Consider the following 21,634-nt stretch of genomic DNA (forward strand, 5'->3'; position numbering starts at 1 on the left):
CTCCAGAAATGTGAAGTAAACTGAGCTCCTCTATCTGAAATGATAGACAAAGGAATCCCATGCCATCTCACAATCTCATCAATGTAGAGTCTCGCATAATCCTCGGCTCTGTAAGCAGACTTCACAGGAATAAAGTGGGAAGACTTAGTCAATATGTCCACAATAACCCATATGCAGTCATGCTGCCTCGTAGTCCTCGGAAGACCAACCACGAAGTCCATATTAATGGCCTCCCACTTCCAAGTCGGAACTCCAATAATCTGAGTCATACCACCAGGCTTAAGATGCTCTACCTTAACCTGCTGACAATTAGGACACTTAGCCACATATTCTGCAATGTCTTTCTTCATGCCATCCCACCAATAAATCTGCTTAAGATCATGATACATTTTGGTGGAACCTGGATGTATGGAATATCTTGAACCATGGGCCTCTGCCACAATCCTGGTCCATAAATCATCCAAATCTGGTACACACAGCCTGTCCTGGTATCTAAGTATGCCATCATCTCCCAAAGCGAAAGACTCATTCATTTTTAACAACACTGGGTCCTTCAGCTCCATCAACACAGGATGAAGATGCTGAACCTTCTTGACTTCAACTATCAGAGATGATTCAGAACTAGGGTGAACTAAAACACCCCCACTAGTAGATTCAACCAACCGCACATCCAGTCTGGCCAGTCTGTGTACCTCTTTCACCAACATCTTCTTCTCATCCTCAACGTGGGTTGTACTCCCCATGCTCATCCTGCTCAAAGCATCAGCCACAACATTAGCCTTACCTGGATGGTAGTGCACATTCATGTCATAATCCTTCAACAGCTCCAACCATCTGCACTGACATAGATTCAACTCCCTCTGTGTGAACACGTACTGGAGACTCTTATGATCCGTGAACACATCCACATGCACTCCATACAGATAATTCCTCCACAGCTTCAATGCAAAAACCACAGCTGCCAACTCCAAGTCATGAGTGGGATAATTCTTTTCATGAACCTTGAGCTGTCTGGAAGCATAGGCTATCACCTTACCAACCTGCATAAGAACACATCCCAAACCAACCCTGGATGCATCACAATAGACAGTGTAATTCTCACCACTCTTAAGCAGAGTAAGCACCGGGGCTGAAGTGAGTCTGTCATTGAGCTCCTGGAAACTCTTCTCACAAGTCTCCGTCCATTCAAACTTGGATTTCTTCTTCGTCAAAGTTGTAAGTGGGGCAGCGATGGAAGAAAAGCCCTCCACAAACCGCGGTAGTAACCAGCCAATCCCAGAAAGCTACGGATATCGGTGGGAGTAAGAGGCTTTAGCCAGTTCTTAACAGCTTCAGTCTTCCAGGGGTCCACCTCTACACCTTGATCGGACACAACATGACCCAGGAAGGTCACTTATCTCAGCCAGAATTCACACTTACTGAATTTGGCATACAACTGATGTTGTCTAAGTACCTGCAAGGTTAGTCTCAAATGTTGTTCATGCTCTTCCTTGGTCTTAGAGTAGAAGAGAATGTCATCAATGAATACTATGGCGAAAGAGTCAAGGTATTCACGGAAGACTCTGTTCATGAGATCCATAAATGCAGCAGGTGCATTCGTGAGACCAAATGACATAACCAAGAACTCATAATGACCATAACGGGTACGAAAGGCTGTCTTTGGGACATCTCCATCCCTAACCCTAAGCTGATGATACCCTGAACGAAGATCAATCTTAGAGAAGAAACCAGACCCTTGGAGCTAATTGAACAAATCATCGATTCTTGGAAGTGGATACTTATTATTTATAGAGACTTTGTTGAGCTGCCGATAATCGATACACATTCTAAGGGTTCCATCCTTCTTTTTCACAAACAACACTGGAGCGCCCCAAGGGGATATGCTCGGCTGAATGAAACCCTTATCAGTGAGATCTTTCAACTGCAGCTTCAACTCTTGAGTTCTGTTGGAGCCATTCTATAAGGAGGAATTGAGATTGGTTTAGTATCGGGTTCTAAGTCGATACCAAAGTCAATCTCTCGAAGGCGAGGGACTCCGGGCAAATCTTCAGGAAACACATCAAGGAACTCATTCACTACGGGCATTGAGTCTATGGAAGGGATGTCATGATCTAAATCATTAACACTAACAAGATGACATAATAAACCCTTGGACATCATTTTATTGGCCTTTAGATTTCAAATCAAGCGATTAGGACGACTCGAATTGTACCTCTCCCATACTAACTCTTCTTCATCAAGGAAGCGAAATCTGACCACTCTACTACGGCAATCCAAGCAAGCATAATAACTGTGAAGCCAGTCCATGCCAAGAATAATATCAAAATCATGCATGGATAACTCAATCAAGTTTGCACACATAGTCTTACCACTTACAACTATTGGGCAATTCTTGTATACCCTATCAGTTCTTACATTTTCTCCTAAAGGCGTACTAACCACTATAGGATCATGTAGAACTTCAGGTAGTATTTCAAAAGTAAGGGCAAGCAGAGGAGTCACAAAGGAAAGCATAGACCCTGGATCAAGTAGAGCATATATAGAAGTTGAGAATACTTGCAGCATACGTGTGACCATATCAGCGAACTTCTCCTGCTCCTCCCTGCCCTTCAGGGCATAGAATATGTTCCTCTTGGGAGGCTCGGTTGATGTTGCACTCTGAAGGTTAGGCCTAGGATGAGCATTACCTCCAGTGTGACCTCTGTTCTATGGACAATCTCTGACCATGTGTCCACTCTTACCACAACCGTAGCAGGCATTAGTGCCCTGTCTGCACTCTCCACTGTGATCTCGGCCACACTTAACACAGTGCTTCTTAGGACGCTGCATCTCACCTCTACTGCCCCTCTTGAGTTCGGGTCTTCCTCCTCTAGGTGTTGTATTTCTTTGAGGGTTAGAACTCCCAGAACTCTGTTGCCCCTTCTTGAATTTGGGCTGCTCACGGACGCCAAAATTGTTTCTATGGCCTCCGTGGCTGGGACCTGCCTGATCTTGAGGCCTAGGCCTCCTAACATCACAAACACCTCTCCTCTTGCAGCTGTCCTCTACCTGCTGGACATGCACCATTAACCTGGAAAGGTCCATATAATCATGGAGCATCGCAGACCGACACTCCTCCTCCAGGTCTCCATTGATTCCCGTGAGGAACCTGCTCATCTCATCCCTGTTGTTCGAAACCAGGGAAGTAGCATACCTGGATAATTCCAACAAAACTAAGTACTCTCCTCATTCTTGCTATTAAATATTAAGGGAAATAACATACCTTGATAGCTTAACAAACTTCAGGGAATACTCCCTGACCGTCATAGAGCCTTGTTTAAGGTTGATGAACTCCTCAACCTTGGCCTCCCTCATCTCTCTGGGGAAGAATCTCTCCAGAAATGTTGTCTTGAACAGCTCCCACGTGACTGGCACTCCACCTAAGACACGGCTATCTTGCCACATCTTGCACCAAGTCTGTGCAACATCCTTGAGCTGGTAGGAAGCCAGCTCAGCCTTCTCAATATCAGTGGCCCCCATAGCCACCAGGATCTTATACACCTCGTCTACAAACTCTTGAGGATCCTCTGATGTCTTAGCGAATATAGGAGGATTCATCTCGCAGTCTGTCAGCCATGTTGCGAACCGGTGGGTTCTCCCTCTGAACATCCTTCCGGTTGATTTGGGCAGTCATGGCCTGAGCCTGCATCGTGATGGCCTGTGCCATCTGGGCTAGAGATTCCCTCACCTCAGCATCAGTCAACCCAGCTGGGTTAACTGGCATAGCCACTCCTTCGGCTGGAGCCTGGGGTGGATTCTGATTACCCCTAGCAGTTGCTCCTCCCCTTCTCAAACCCTGAGTTATCCAAGTGTTCATTCTCTGAAAACAACAAGGATTGATGTTAGACATGTTCATAACACCAAGAACTCAGACTTTAGGAAAAGCACGATAAGATCAGAAGAAGCGAAATTTTTCCTACGCATTATGTAGTCTCTAATCCAGGATAGTGGTGCACTTCACTACCATGACTTAGAAAGTACTCAACATGGTTGATGTGAACTCATTATTCTCAGAATTTACCCTAGTGCTCTGATACCAACTTTGTCACGACTGAAATTTAGACCCAGACGAGACCGGCGTCGTTGACCTCTCAGAGGTCGCAAACAAGCCTACTTACGTCATCCTTACTTTACATAGGTTAATTTTAGCAGAAAATTCAAAACTTTTGATTCTTTAAACATACTTGCTAAATATTCTTAACATTTCATAATCGTTCATCATCAACCATCTAACATTAAAGAGATAAGCAACTGAAAGAAATAGTTCATTAAGTCTTAATTGTATAATTGCCAAAATGGCACCAATAAAAAGTCTAAATAAGAACAGGAAAGAAAGGCTAGTGGAACATGCTCCACTAGCTCAACTCTAAAACTACGCTAGAATGAAAAACATTAGCATCCTCGAAAGCATGAGGACCTACCAAACTGTGGATGAATGCTGACGTCTGGATAGCTGCAACAATGACCTTGTAGCTATATCGCCCACCTGTGCCTGCACCTAGAATATTATAGATGTATAGAGTTAGTACACACTTGTACTAAGTATGGGTATAGGCAAGCACACACCAAGGACATGCACGAGAAAGAATAGCTCATTCCTAACAACATGATTCATGGAAAGTCAAGTTAGTGGACTTGCCAAATTTTGATCAGGAAAGTCAATGGACCTGCCAAATTTGGATTTGGAAAGTCATGCCACGAGTGTAACATGCATCATCAAACTTATCATTTTGCAAACAACACATAACATATTTCACATAGCACATATCATAATTCATATAACACATTACATTGTTCATATCATTCATTCGTATGCCATGGGACCTTGGAATCATGGACTTCACATTAAGACTTCCCAAAAATGAGGGCTCAACATATGGGACCTCAACGAGGGAGTCTGCTTTAGCAAATACAGAGTCTGCTTCATTCATTCATACGTACTTCATTTCATTTCATTCATGGGCCAGTGTAAACACCAGCTATACCTAGGATGTAGTTTAAGACTTTCATCGGGTTTGCTGTGCAATGATCAGGAATAATCTAATGTCATTACCTAAGTCTAGCTCACCTCTTGATTATCCTATCCTAACACCTTCGGTATCATTCATTTCTTTATATGTTTCATTTGAGGCTGGCCTCATTCATCCATTGGGAACTCTAACTTTAACCGACATATATCATGTTAGCATCATGAAATCCAGTGTCTCCCCCACACCGAAAAGAGGTAGAATCACCGGCTAAAGTGACTCAATAACATGCTAGCTTATATGAGAATTTAACCCCGCCAGATCCCTATATTGGCAGTATAGGTTCAAAGACTAGGAGATGTATGGAGACCTATACCCGGCAAGCTGGACAGTCTCATCTCATGAGAGTTTTGTGAACCTTTGCCCTTCCCGAAAGAAGGCATCACCGCTCATAGCTAGCCTATCGGTGCTCAGTATAAAGTTCCATTACATTCAAACTCATACGTCATGGAAGTTGGCTTCTAGTATGAGGGCAGCATATCTCATTAGATGATTTCTCATTTCACCATTAGCATTAAGTGTGTTAAACTCAATACTTTCATTAGAGTGTTCACAGAGACTGGTCTATTCATTATCTTACACTCTCCTTGGTGAGTACTTATTGATAACATTTACTTAGGCTCATTTGAGATTGCTCTCATCATATACGTTAGCCTCATATCATGTTGTCACCACATTCTTCATTATTAGCACCTTTGCTTTTCATAGTTACTCACCTCTTATTACGTGAATGTTCATTTCTTCATTTCATAGTTCATCTCATCATATGCCAATGCACTTGGCCATTTAGTGTATCTTACACTCATACTTAACCCTCCTAGGGTTCATCATTTCATTACGTACATATTAGGTTCACTTACTTTTGAACGTATGTTAGACTTATGTGTCTATACATACAAGCCATGAGACTTTATTCATAGTTTGCTAAGTGATTCTTACTTTCCTAAGATTATGTATTACAAGACTTATTTATCTTGTATATATGCCAAGATCTTGATTTTTTATCTAAGTAGATGGCATTACTCTTGGATATTTTACTCACGTATAACTTATGTACAATACGGAAGTTTGGGCACGGGAACCCAAATCTTGAATCACTTGGATATCATTTATATTTTTCATTGATTTTATTTCTAATATTCATAACATTAGAACTCTAAATTAAATCTCAACATTTACATGGAAGGATTAATTTTCTATTTTAATTAGAACTCTAAATTAAATCTCAACATTTACATGAAAGGATTAATTTTCTATTTTAATTAGAACTCTAAATTAAATATCAGCATTTACATGAAAGGATTAAATTTTCTATTTTAATTAGAACTCTAAATTAAATTTTCAACATTTACATGAAAGGATTAATTTTCTATTTCTATTAGAATTATAAATTAAATCTCAACATTTACATGAAAGGATTAATTTTCTATTTTAATTAGAATTCTAAATTAAATCTCAACATTTACATGGAAGGATTAATTTTCTATTTTAATTAGAACTCTAAATTAAATCTCAACATTTACATGGAAGGATTAATTTTCTATTTTAATTAGAACTCTAAATTAAATCTCAACATTTACATGGAAGGATTAATTTTCTATTTTAATTAGAACTCTAAATTAAATCTCAACATTTACATGGAAGGATTAATTTTCTATTTTAATTAGAACTCTAAATTAAATCTCAACATTTACATGGAAGGATTAATTTTCTATTTTAATTAGAACTCTAAATTAAATCTCAACATTTACATGGAAGGATTAATTTTCTATTTTAATTAGAACTCTAAATTAAATCTCAACATTTACATGGAAGGATTAATTTTCTATTTTAATTAGAACTCTAAATTAAATCTCAACATTTACATGGAAGGATTAATTTTCTATTTTAATTAGAACTCTAAATTAAATCTCAACATTTACATGGAAGGATTAATTTTCTATTTTAATTAGAACTCTAAATTAAATCTCAACATTTACATGGAAGGATTAATTTTCTATTTTAATTAGAACTCTAAATTAAATCTCAACATTTACATGGAAGGATTAATTTTCTATTTTAATTAGAACTCTAAATTAAATCTCAACATTTACATGGAAGGATTAATTTTCTATTTTAATTAGAACTCTAAATTAAATCTCAACATTTACATGGAAGGATTAATTTTCTATTTTAATTAGAACTCTAAATTAAATCTCAACATTTACATGGAAGGATTAATTTTCTATTTTAATTAGAACTCTAAATTAAATCTCAACATTTACATGGAAGGATTAATTTTCTATTTTAATTAGAACTCTAAATTAAATCTCAACATTTACATGGAAGGATTAATTTTCTATTTTAATTAGAACTCTAAATTAAATCTCAACATTTACATGGAAGGATTAATTTTCTATTTTAATTAGAACTCTAAATTAAATCTCAACATTTACATGGAAGGATTAATTTTCTATTTTAATTAGAACTCTAAATTAAATCTCAACATTTACATGGAAGGATTAATTTTCTATTTTAATTAGAACTCTAAATTAAATCTCAACATTTACATGGAAGGATTAATTTTCTATTTTAATTAGAACTCTAAATTAAATCTCAACATTTACATGGAAGGATTAATTTTCTATTTTAATTAGAACTCTAAATTAAATCTCAACATTTACATGGAAGGATTAATTTTCTATTTTAATTAGAACTCTAAATTAAATCTCAACATTTACATGGAAGGATTAATTTTCTATTTTAATTAGAACTCTAAATTAAATCTCAACATTTACATGGAAGGATTAATTTTCTATTTTAATTAGAACTCTAAATTAAATCTCAACATTTACATGGAAGGATTAATTTTCTATTTTAATTAGAACTCTAAATTAAATCTCAACATTTACATGGAAGGATTAATTTTCTATTTTAATTAGAACTCTAAATTAAATCTCAACATTTACATGGAAGGATTAATTTTCTATTTTAATTAGAACTCTAAATTAAATCTCAACATTTACATGGAAGGATTAATTTTCTATTTTAATTAGAACTCTAAATTAAATCTCAACATTTACATGGAAGGATTAATTTTCTATTTTAATTAGAACTCTAAATTAAATCTCAACATTTACATGGAAGGATTAATTTTCTATTTTAATTAGAACTCTAAATTAAATCTCAACATTTACATGGAAGGATTAATTTTCTATTTTAATTAGAACTCTAAATTAAATCTCAACATTTACATGGAAGGATTAATTTTCTATTTTAATTAGAACTCTAAATTAAATCTCAACATTTACATGGAAGGATTAATTTTCTATTTTAATTAGACCTCTAAATTAAATCTCACCATTTACATGAAAGGATTAATTTTCTATTTTAATTAGAATTCTAAATTAAATCTCAACATTTACATGGAAGGAATAATTTTCTATTTTAATTTTACTCTTAGTTAACCGAAGGGTTGGGGGTTCGAGCCCCCACAACCCCTTTGATTTTTTTTTAGAGTTAAATTCGCTACAATAGGGAGGTGGTGGGTTCGAACCCCCACAGCCCCTCTATCTTTATTTTATTTAAATGGGGCAAGCAGCAGTGAGGTTGTGGGATCGAATCCCCACAGCCTCACTTCTTTTCTTAATTAATTTCGCCCATTCCTTCATCCTTGAGGTCGTGGGATCGATTCCCACACCTCGCGTTTTCTTTTCCTTATTTTTTCTTTTCTTTCGCGCGTATCTGGAGGTCGTGGGTTCGAATCACACGCCTCCCATTTATTTGCTGAGTTAATTTCCTCCTCCTCTTTCCCCCAAGTCGCGAGTTCAATTCCCCCCAGCCCCATTTTATTTCCCCTTTTCTCGCGAAAAGCAGTAGCCAGGGGTTCGATTCCCCCCAGCCTCTTTTCTTTTCCCTTTTTCTTTTCTCCCTCGCGAAAACCAGCAGCTAAGGGGTTCGATTCCCCTTAGCTCCTTCATTTTTTTTTTCTTTTAACATAGCAAGGGGAGGTCGCGGGTTCTAACCCTGTTGACCTCACAGATTTTTTTTTTTCATTTTTACATAGTACGTGGTGCACCTTTTCTTGACCAAAACCTCATCATCCAATACTGGAAATTTAATTAAAGTTTTCTAGCCTTCATTTAACAATATTCATACATTCATTTTGAGGTACTTTCATGATTCGTTTAACACATTTTTTGGTGTAGATTCATTGTTGTTTTAGCTAAGACTTCCCACTTAAAATCAGCCACATTGCACCTCATATGAACATCACGAATAACACATACATTACACATATAAAATACACCAAAAATACATGAATATTCAACCCAAAACAGTGGCTAAAGCCACTGCCCACAATGCACACACAACACCAATTTTTGGTTACACTTCGAATATCATTTTCATAATTTCCCTCACATAAAACACGTTCACTTAATATAAATACGTCAATCATGCCTCAGTCTAGCATCACAACATACCTATCCTACGAATTCGTTTGGGAGCTAAGGACAAGGACATACAAAGGGGAACAATCTTAGTTTTAAAGAGCTTGAGAAACGTTCGAAGGAAAGAACTCTTGGAGAAAGAATTTCAGGAGAGAAACCCATACCTTTTGATGTTGTTCAAGTGTGAAGCTGCTGCTCGGAAACTCCTCCAAACTACGCCCAATTCACTTCAACGTACACCCCACTCGACGAACCTCTCTTAACCTTGACGTTTTGATTACTTTGTCTTTTACTTAAAAATTCTTGTGAGTTCTTCAAGTGTGAAGAACTCTTGATGTATTCTCTGGTTTTTGTTGTGTTTGGCAGAATAACGTGAGAGAGAGATGGAGAACGTGAGAGAGAGAATTATTAGGATTATGAGACTAAATTCAAGACTTAGTCAAAATAGGATTTAATTAACTTAATAAAAAATTTGATTTATTTTAATTAATACGTGAAAGCACCATTATACCTTTAAAATTTCAGATTTTTAAATAATCATTAAATCACCTAAAGTATTTATCTATTCGATTTTTAGGATTGTTACATTAGTTGCCACTCTGCTCCTTATTTGTCTTGGTGGCTTAGCACTTTTTGGCGTGACAGATGATAGCATAGTAGACTGCCTTTAGTTATCATGGACGTATGCTGCAGATTCAGGAAATCATACTAATTCTGAAGGCATTGGTGCACGCCTAGTGTCAGTTTCTATTAGTTTTGGTGGAATGCTGATATTTGCCATGATGCTCGGACTAGTTTCTGATGCAATCTCTGAGAAATTTGACTCACTTAGGAAGGGAAGAAGTGAAGTAGTTGAGCAGAACCACACACTTATACTTGGTTGGAGTGATAAACTGGTGAATCCTTGTAATTAGCTAGACTATGTTCTTTGACAAGCTCATATGTTTAAATGATCTGCTTTCATTTTCCTTTGTCTAGATAACTTCCCCCAAACTGCTGACTAATGTTAGCTCCAGATCTGAGTCACAATCCCCTTAGTATGGTATTTCTTGTTTTTGCATTGCTCAGAAGCCTTCTCTAATTTTACTTCAGATTTCCCCCATCATTACTCCAAGAAAATGAGAGAAGCTCCAAACCTTTGATCCTTCTTTTTCTTTCTATAATTGAGTGTAGTAGAATCAGAAGAATCACATTAATTTTATTGCTTATTTGTCTGCCAAGTAGAATGATGCTATCTTTTATCAATTGTTCGAAGTCCTTCCCAATTATTTATCATGCTCCATGAAATACTTGATTGACCAGGACAACAATCTTCATTATATAAGGAATTGGAACACAATTGAGAACAATCATTGAACTTTGATTACTTGACCTTGCCAAACACTCATATTTTCTTGAAAATGGTAAAATTCTCAACCCCCCCCCCCACACACACACACACACTCACTTAAATATACATTATGCAGCTGAGTCTTACTGGTATTTGCTGGAGATATCTTAATATAACTCTGTAGACAACTTAAAGTGACTTGGAAGAAGTATTGGCCTTATTCACTAAGAGTACATCTGTATACCCAGGGATCATTATTGAATCAACTTGCGATAGCTAATGAGAGTTTGGGGGGAGGAACTGTTGTAGTCATGGCTGAGCGGGATAAAGAAGAGATGGAACTTGATAGTGCTAAAATGGAGTTTGATTTTAGAGGAACTTCTGTCATATGCAGAAGTGGAAGCCCCCTGATTTTGGCTGACCTGAAAAAGGTATGCTTTGTTTTTGCTTTGAAGCATTAATTATGTTTTCAAAGACCTTTCTTTCTTTTTTATTACCTTGGTATTGAATGCCATTTTCTTTTCAGAAATCTGATTCTATCATGCAATGCTTTATTGGGAAATTTTGCTAGTGTTTCTCTTTTCTGATTTTCTTTTTTTTCTTGACAAAGGTAACAATTTCTCTTTTTTCTCTTTTCTGATTTTAAACAGCTTTTCATCTAGATGCCACTTCTTGTCTCATGCTGATTGTTTAATAAAGGCTCCTGAAGTTGTCCAGAATTTGCAAGTTAAATGTCTTTTGAGCTCACTGGGTAAATTTGTTGTAGGTGTCTGTCTCTAAGGCTCGTGCAATAGTTGTCCTTGCTGAAGATAGGAGCGCTGACCAGGTCAGAGCAATAGACACGTTGAACTCGATGATCTTGATAATGAGGTCCTTGTGAAACTTGTTGGCGGAGATCTTGTTGAAACTGTGGTAGCTCATGATGTAATTGGGCGCTTAATGATTCAATGTGCTAGACAGCCAGGTCTTGCGGAGGTCAACTCTTAGCTGTGGTCAACTTTGTATGGTGACTAATGTTTAATTTTATCCTAGCTACTACATTGAGTAGGAGAGGGAAGTATATCAATGCCATGAATCTAATTTATTTCTCCATGGACTTGGCAATGGCAGAAATGGGAAGACATCCTTGGATTTGAGAATTGTGAGTTCTACATTAAGAAATGGCCACAGTTGCATGGCATGCAATTTGAAGAAGTCCTAATCAGCTTTCCTGATGCTATTCCTTGTGGAATCAAGGTGGCATTATCAGGTGGAAAAATAATACTGAATCCCGATGATTCATATGAGTTGCAAGAAGGGGATGAGGTCCTTGTTATTGCTGAGGATGATGACTCATATGCTACAGCAGCACTGCCTATGGTGCTTCCTCTTTTCCTAAGATAAATACTTTCTTTTGTTTCTCTGCTTGAAAACGTAGTCAACCCAATTCACATATTATAACTATGATGAAAAAGCATATACATCACAAAGTTAAAATATTATTTAAAAGTATATTCATCAATAAGATAAATGGGTTGAATTTGGTGTAAATTCAGATCCGGATTAATGTCAAGAACCTTTTGTCCTCCACTTCTACTCAGAGAAGATGAACTGAATTCTATATTTATTATGATCAATAGATTATAGGTTATGAAATTGTAGAGATTTAAATGAGATCGTAAAGGTTGTTACTCTCTGGAAAAAAAAAAGAGATCATAAATTTTCATACTGCAGAGATAATTAAGCTTGCAAGCAAAAATTATTAATGCCAGCCACTCAAAGGACACAAAAAGCTTTTATTAGATTCATGATAATCATTAGAAGTCTTACTTAATAAATGGAGTGGAAAAAACTCAACAACTTCAACGTTTAAGTGGATCACATGAAGGAAATCCTCTTCTGCTTCCAGGCATGGAATTCTAGCAAGCAGAACATGGCATGAATAGACTTTCTAAGGTATAATTAATTTGGTTATTCAGGTCAAAGAAGCATCTTTGATGCACATTGTCTGACCAACAAGAAAGCCACAGAAGATTCTACTAACTGGATGGAGACGAGACATTGATGATATGATTGTGGTGAGTTTAAATGAAAGCTCCTAATTCCTTTTCATTTTACATGAATGCTGCAGGTTCAGAGGGGAAACTTGCCAAAGAAGTTAATTATCTCAAAGACTGCAGAGCGGATTCTTTTTTGTGGTTGGCGACGAGATATGGAGGATATGATAATGGTAATCTTGTGAGGAGACAACTGTATGCTTTCCTTACTCATGCAAGCTTTTCTCTATAGACTATGGGGGTAGAGATTTCCTGCTTGTTTTCCATATCTACCCACCGCCTGTCAGCCTGTATATATGCTTTTAAGTTTTCTGATTCCTGAATATTTTCCCATTCCTTCTCTTAGTTCCAGAGAAGCCCAGAAAGAAGAAAGTATTTAAGATCTGACCAATTTTCCAAAATGATGCTCTGTAACTCCAACAAACTCAGCTACTCATTGGATGCCTTCTTAGCACATGGGTTTGGGTGTTTAATGAAGTCCCTGAGAAGGAAAGAGAAAAGAAGCTAACGGATTGTGGCCTGGATATTACCCGGCTGGCAAACATAGTACTGGTAAACCGTGAGGGTAATGCTGTTATTCGACGCCATCTAGAAAGTCTTCCCTTGGAATCATTTGACTCGGTGAGTAAGATTCATTAAATATGTAAAAGATGCTCTTTTAGGTAATATGAAGTGACTATGTTCTGATTTTAACGATGCTCAGATAGATTCGATCCGTTATTCTCTTCTGCTGGAGTGGGTGGAGGGAATAAGATGGGTTTTCTGGGGTGTTCTTGTTCATATTGTGTCTTTTATAACTTGTATCACTGTTCTGAATTTTCTTTTCTTTTATGTACAGATCTTAATTTTGGCTGATGAATCAGTGGAAGATTCCGCAATTCAGGCTGATTCCAGATCACTTGCCACACTACTGTAAATACGGGATATTCAGGTACTTTGTAGAAGGGATATTTTATTTCTTATCCTATGCCACATTTATGACAATTTGTGCCCTAATCCCCATTACATCTATTAATGTCTCATATTGTTTAGATTTATGATATGGTCGTTCTAAAAGGTTATTTAATTTTATTGATAACTAGAGAAATTATTCGAGTGATCACATTCGAAGTCGAAATATGACTGACAGCCTAATTTTTAATTTTGATTTTAAAAAACAACAGTCAGTTGCTATATTAAAGCCAAAACATCGGTGGTCAAAAAAAATTTCTGCATAATCAAGAAATGATAACAATGAGTTTACAATCTTCTATGGTAAACAATCAGAAAATATTCTCTACATGAATAACCACATAAAAGAGAAAGTGACCGACTTAAATGTAAAATTTTCCGTCATGAAAACTTTCATGTGAATATGATCATACTCATATACTAATCAAAGCTTCCATACATACCTCAGTAACAAAAGTCTCTTTAGGAGACAAAAATCAAACGATAAGCTTTACATAATCAATCACTAAAGTATTATGCTTAGTTGCTTCCTTAGCGCAAGCACCATCAACTTTGGGAGACCCATCACAGTGGATCAAATAAAATCCTCTTACTAAATTGAGTGTTTTAAGTTGCAGGTATTATAGTGATTTAACATTTAAGTCAGAGAGTTCACTTTTAAGAAAGTATGTATATAGAGAGAGATATAGTTATATACACATTTTGGCGTGATTTCTTCTGTTATTTCTTTTTTGATATGCTTTCTCTCGAATCGAGGGTCTACCAAAAACCTCTCTATCTCCCAAGGTTGGGGTAAGGCTGCATGCACCTTCCCCATCCCCAGATCCTACTTGTGGGATAACAATGGGTATGTTGTTATTTTAATTGTTAGCAACACTTTGGTTCCGACATCCCACGTGACATGTTTAAGATCACAAGATTCAAAACACATTTTTATATATTATACACGTATAGTTTAAGATTACAAGATTCAAAACTATTCTTTATTCTCATAAGCTCTGTGCCCAATCAAACTAAGAAATGAAACGGAGGGATTAATATTTTATCTATAAGTTATCTCGTACATATATGCAAGTTATATAACAAAAATTTGTTGACCTACAAATCTGGCATATCTATATATCTATATCGATATCTATACTACCTTAAAAGCATTAGCTCTCTAACTTGAATGTTAAATTATTATAATATCCTCAACTATTTCAAAGGGTTGTGATTTTTTTGAAGGGTTGTGATTTTTTTGAAGGGTTGTGATTTTTTTGAAGGGTTGTGACTTTTTCAAAAGGTTGTGACTTTTCGAAGGGTTATCACTTTTCCGATGAGTTGTGATTTTTTCAAAAGGTTGTGAATTTTCTGAAGAGTTGTTACTGTTTCGAAGGATTACGACTTTTTTTTGAAGGGTTGCACTTTTTCCAATAAGGTCTAATAAACACATGTTCACACCTACCCTTTGTTGGCTATAAATAGAGGGGTTCCTCTCATTTTATTAAAGTTTTCTACCCTTCTTAGAAAAATCAAGAGTGATTTGCATTAGTTGATCGAGTTTGAAATTCTGTGGAATTTGAGGTATCACTATTCTTCTTTGATATCCATGAGGAACATTTTGCCACGATTGTTGATTGATTTTAGTGTGTGTGTGTGTATGTGTATATATATATATATATGCTTAAGTCATCTGTCGCCCCTTAAAGTTGTCTCTACCTTGTTCCTATTAGCCACTCCAATCTTCAACAAATAAATACTTATTGAACTTTTTTCTGAAACTTAGTCTAGAGAGGGAGTGCGTGTAATACACATGCATATGAGGTGGCAACATGACAAATCAAATAAAGACATGTGACATTTTAATTCAAAATAATTATAAAAATATATTTTGAATATAACAAAATCCTAAAAGGAAATACTTTAAACTAAAAAAGTAAATGAAATTATACACTCCCTAATCCCACCGCCGCACCCCACCCACCTCAAACCTTTCCATTTCTTCTATTCCCTAATAGACTTACCTTGTCCGCCATTGTTAACCTCCATTTAGAAAAATTAGAGGTTTTAACATATATTATATGTGAATTTATCATTTTTATTGAACTTTATGCCTTCTTTCGTATTTCCATTTAATTTGATAATGTTTTCTTAAATTTTGTTCTTCTTTTCTTTTTTTCAAATTATTATTTTATGTTCGATTTGTGAGGAAGAATGGGTGTGTGTGGGGAGAGGTGAAGATGGAGAGAGATAATATTTAAATAATAATCTCCATTTTTTCCGACAAAGAAGATATGGATGGTCTCCATTTTTTCGGGCAAAGAAGACGTACATAATAATCTCCATTTTATCTGATAAAGAACTGGTGATATTCATTTTTTTTCCACGGAAGTGACAAAAATAAGATGATTTTTTTAAAAAAAAGACGAAAATTTGTGGCAAAAAAAATGGTGATGGATGGTTGCAATAGCCAGTAGGCGTGGTTTTAACAGGGAGGAAGAAGAAAAAGATTGTTATTTTTTAAGAAAATAATGAGAAATAAAAAAGAAAAAATTGAAAAGGAAAAGGAAAAATGTTAAAATATTGATTTCACGCGCTTACCACACCACATCTGCATTAAGTGTTTAAATGGTTCAAATTTGAGAGGGTAGAGGTGTTCAATAGTTACTAGCCCTAGTTGAAGTGTCTAAGTGAATTATGCGGATAACTTTAAGGGGCCGCAGTATATATATATATATATATATATATATATACTAGTTTCCGAAACGTGCGTTGCACGTTTATCCCCTACAATTATTATAAAGTTGAATTATTATATAGAATGTTGAAATTAGAAATATTAATTTTACCAATTTATATTTTATTCATTAAATAAAATTCATAATAATCGAATAGTACATTGACCATCAAGCAAGAAATATGGAAAAATAATTATATTACTATAGCATCTAATAATATGAATATATCTATATGACTTATCCTTAATAATCTCTCATTACGCTCCATATTAGTAAATACACAAATATGTAGCTACTTAAAGAAACTATATTAGTAAGGAAAGAAAAAAGTAAATAAATATTATAAAAGTACATTTAAAAACGAATCTAAATGTCATAAATTAGTAATTTCAGCACTAATAAAAATAGACTTATAACATTCATAATTTCAGAGAAGATTATATCAAAGAAGTATAAATCGGTAAAGAATACAAAAAAATTAAACAGATAAGAATAAATACAACATTCATATCATTCTTAAGATTTTTACTATAACAATATATATAGTAAAAAGAAATACACAAGCAGTAGAGTTTTTTTCCTCCCGTAACAAAAAAAAACAATCTAAAATGGTAAAGATAAAACTTATGATACAAAATATCATTCTAATGAGGATCAACAAATATTAATATTTTAAAACAAAAAAAAAGTACCTGAAAATTGCATAATGATTCACATCAACACGAGGCAAGTGGTAAAGAAAAATTATTTTTTCATGATACATATGTATAGCTAAAGATTCATTGGATAAGATGAAAAGGTGAAGAGTTGTTTAAGTTAATTTTCAGAAGTTAAGTGATCTTAGACATGGGGCAGAGGAAAGGTGATTGTTTTTACTAATAATTCAATACATTTAATTATACTAACTAAAGAGAGAGGATAACAAATTTAATCATTTAATCACATTAATTATAGAGAAAGAATAGATAATTTTTATTTTTTAAAAAAAGTAATTCCTAACAATTTCCTATGAAATAATTTCTAACAATTTTCTATAAAATATTTTTGTCTTTCAAAGTTTGACCTTACACCTTCTTATTTTTAGTATTTAGGATAATATAATATAATTATTACTCAGTATGTAAATAACTAGAATTTAAACCATTGTGTCTAGATGTATGTATTTAAATATGATTATTTAATATTAAATTAATTATATACTAATATTTAATTTAATTTGGGGATAAAATAAGGACAAAATGGTAATTCAACTTTTAAGTTAATAGCTTCCCACTTATAATTATTATAATAATATATGATATATATATATATGTATATATATATATATATATATTTCTATTATATAGAAGAGTGCAGTAGTAGGACAACCAATGGCAATTTTGCAATTTTAAACATTATTATGGGCAAAGTTCTAAATTAAAACTCGTGGTCTAAAACAAACCATAGATGTTCATATGACTATAAATCTTCTTACTAAGAATAACATGGATATTTTAAAGTCAAAATGTTATTAATATATTAATACATCATTCTTGTGAAATTGACTACAGAGAAAAATATGTCACATTAATTAAGTTAAAATAACATAAATTTTCATAGTTTTAAGAGTTAATTATATTATATCTCTATTTTTTTTTCAAATTACAAAAAAATTCTTAGAATTAAAAAAATTTAGATTTATCAGCAGACATACGGATAAATCAGTCATTATACATTGATATTCAAGAAATTTGCAGACACATAGCTCACGGATGATTCCGAGAGCATAGAGTTATATTTGAGAGAGAATATGGATGTACCCTAGAGGGGAGAGATGTATCCAAGAAACAATAGTGATGTATTAAAGAGGGAATGAGGATGTATTCAGAGAGGATATGTATGTATACGAGAGGAGATAGTGATGTATCTGACAGAGGAGAGAGATGTATCTGATAGGGAATTTTTGTAATTTTTTAAAAAGCTAGAAAATTTTAGAAATTATGATCAAATAATATGTGAATTTAGATTTAAAAAAATTAAAATTATAAAGATAATTAATTATATTGGGTCCGTGAACGGGCCTTTAACTATCTAGTATTTATATATATGTTAGTTATTTAAATAGTGTACATACAGAACACACATTAAAGGTGGTGTACTATAGTCGTAGTGATTCTTCCAATAAGATTTTTTTTTATATCTAAAACTCAAATTCAAGATTCTTAATTAAAATTCTAGGCATAATGAATAGAGCCGTTAATATGGGTCAGGCTTGTTGGGCCGGCCTGGCCTAACTCGGGATTTAATAGGGTTGGGCTACGATTTTTAGAGCCCATTTGGAAAAAGAGCTTTTTAGTCCGGCCTCAATAAGCCTGCTGATTTGTGGGGCTTGAGAAATATCGCTAGGGCCGACTCGTGGGTCAATAAAAAATAATTAAAAATATAATATAATATTAAAATTTAAAATTAAAGAGAGTCCAAACTCAAAACAATTNATGACAAACCAAAAATCATTTCAAATAACCGATCAACCTAAACTTCTTGGCAATAGGTGAAGTCAAAGAACCCAAGTTAGGTTTACCAAATTCAGTGTGAATCTCACACCCACATCCCAATTGTATCAATCAACACGGGTGTGGCAAGGATTTTGAGAGGTCTGCGCAAACATAGGCGGTCATCATCTTTACCTGAACATTTGTGTGTGATGCAATAGCTGACATAAATCTGTCTTGTTCAAAAATTCTCAGCTGTCAATATTACTCCGCTCTCTTCCAACCACGTGAAAAATTACACTCTCAAAAACTTTCTGCTTAAAAATATCCTTAAGTTTCCAGGGTTCTGTTTTTTTTTCATTGTTATCGTGTCTAAACGATCAGACTGCCTCTTAGTTCTTGACTGATTTGGCAGAGTTAGTCTTTGCCATGAAACACTTGCATTTTTTCCTTCTGGTATGTGTGAATTTTGGGGTCGTCCCTTTGCAGAACCAGTAGGTTTGGTCTTGATCCGGAGTATTGCTTTACTATAGTAGACATTATCAACAGGATCCAGGAATGGATGTAGAAATCCTCTAACTCATTGAACAATTAGCATATTTTCAAATTTAACTGCAAAGAACTAAGGTTTCTCGAGGAAAAATGCAGTCATCGGCCCCTTTGAATTTAATGTAGATGCATGATTTCTTTTTTCGTAAATAGCAATATTCTTGTATTATCTTGTTAAATGTTGCTGCTATTTAGACCTACTGTTTCTTTATTTTCATATGCACTTTAAACCTAATTCTATTGAGATGATTTAATTCTATTTTACTTCAATCTTTAATCTGTGATATCGGATCACGCACTCAGAAATCTGTTTTCTGGTATTGCAGGCCAAACGCCTCCCATACAGAGAATCTATGGTTTCCAAAGTTCATGGGGGTAGCTCCTCCCTGGGCACCTGGAGAGAGGAGATGCAGCAGGCTTCTGATAAGTCAGTTATAATCAGTGAAATTTTGGACCCGAGGACTAAAAACCTCTTGTCTATGTCAAAGATAAGTGACTGTTTTGTCAAATGAGCTAGTTAGCATGGCACTGGCCATGGTGGCAGAGGATCTTCAAATAAATGATGTATTGGAAGAGCTGTTTGCTGAAGAGGTGAGGCAACTGGCATGGGTCATGCCTACTGGGTTTCCTGATTTTCTGTCTCAAATATAGTGAATTGCTCAAGTACACATCCAGTATTATCAGAGCTTTTAGCAATTATGTATATCAGGGTATTATATATATATATATAGAGAGAGAGAGAGAAAAAAAGACACAGAGAGAGATTAAAATAAAACATAATACGAGAGTGAACAATAAAAAAGAGTAATGACTATCTTTGAGTCATTTTCTCTTTTGATAATAGAAACAGAACTAGCTAAACAATTTTGTTGTAGATTTTCCAAGTAAGTTTTTTTTTTTTGGTTTTCCATGTGCGTAGCCCGCATTGGAGCTCCGACTAAATTCGAATAGCACATTGTAGGGCCTATTCGGGGGTGGCGCTTCCGACAAGATTTTGTCCATACCGAGGGCTCGAACTTGAGACCTCTGGTTGAGGGTGGAGTAGTCCCACCATTGCACCACAACTCAATTGGTCCTTCCAAATTAGGTTGACTCTCAGTTGTGTTATGAGACATTCAATTAGTAAAGGTCTGTTAGGACACATTCCTCATTTTTATTAACTTGAGCTGAAGTATATCGCTTGCTTCTCAATTTTAAATTTTGACAGTATTCAGTGCTTCACTAGATTCTGAAGCATGCCATGCCTTCCTATAATAGATTAGTATTCTGCAACCTCCATTAAGGATGTAGTTATTATTTTTATTGCATGCAACTAATAAAACCTTGTAACATTCCAGGGAAATGAGATGCAAATAAGAGGAGCATCCCTATACCTTTGTGACAATGAGGAGTTTAGTTTTTATGAAGTGCTTCTGCGTGCACGGCAAAGGAGAGAGATTGTGATTGGTTACTGTCTTGCTAATGCAGACAAAGCAGTCATCAATCCCCCAGCAAAAACAGAGAGAAGAAAATGGTCAGTTAAGGATGTTTTTTTGTTATAGCTTACAAGGAATGAAATATGTAATCCTTCCAGCCAACCTGAATTTCTCGTGCATCACTGGTACCATAAATGCAAGATGCCGTAAGATATTGTCAGTCTCATCTCGAGTCTCTTGTTCAAATAAATGAGTTGTGGATGCAGATGAAATTGCACTACACTTCACATTTTGGTTCAGGAACCATAGCATGATACAATCAACCAATTTTTTTGCCTCATCAACTCTTCACTTAGTATACTAGGATAAAGGACTGAACAAATTTGCTGACGGGTTTCTCTAAATGGCATACACTGTAGAATATTTTCTCTCATGGAAATGTGTATAATGTCATTTTAAGGATGTCAACTATGTTGTTTATCAATCCTACTATTTGTTCTACAACAACAGAGTTGGCAAAACTAATTATGTTTAAAGGTCCTGTAATGCAGGAAAACATTGATGTATCATTTCTTTTGAGCATGTTTCAACATTGTTTATTTACAATCCGTTTTTGCCTAGTCATAAGGTAACTCGTCAAATATCCAGTGGAACGTGAAGGTACAG

The 21,634-nt window shown here is 35.1% G+C and overlaps 1 protein-coding gene across 1 annotated transcript in view; it reads left to right on the top strand.

Moving 5' to 3' along the window:
* The window catches only part of LOC107013269 (ion channel CASTOR-like), a 57,453-nt gene extending 35,916 nt beyond the window's left edge, over positions 1-21,537 (top strand). The window contains 11 exon segments of the mRNA XM_027915593.1: positions 10,074-10,392; positions 11,075-11,257; positions 11,593-11,662; positions 11,665-11,801; positions 11,937-12,185; positions 12,937-13,035; positions 13,292-13,483; positions 13,701-13,793; positions 19,880-20,049; positions 20,051-20,144; positions 20,891-21,537. Coding sequence (XP_027771394.1) covers positions 10,074-10,392; positions 11,075-11,257; positions 11,593-11,662; positions 11,665-11,801; positions 11,937-12,185; positions 12,937-13,035; positions 13,292-13,483; positions 13,701-13,793; positions 19,880-20,049; positions 20,051-20,144; positions 20,891-21,094 — 1,810 coding nt within the window. The 3' untranslated portion in view covers positions 21,095-21,537.
* Positions 21,538-21,634: the final 97 nt, after the last annotated feature.

The sequence above is a fragment of the Solanum pennellii genome, chromosome 3 (genome assembly GCF_001406875.1).
Source record: "Solanum pennellii chromosome 3, SPENNV200".
NCBI lineage: Eukaryota > Viridiplantae > Streptophyta > Magnoliopsida > Solanales > Solanaceae > Solanum > Solanum pennellii.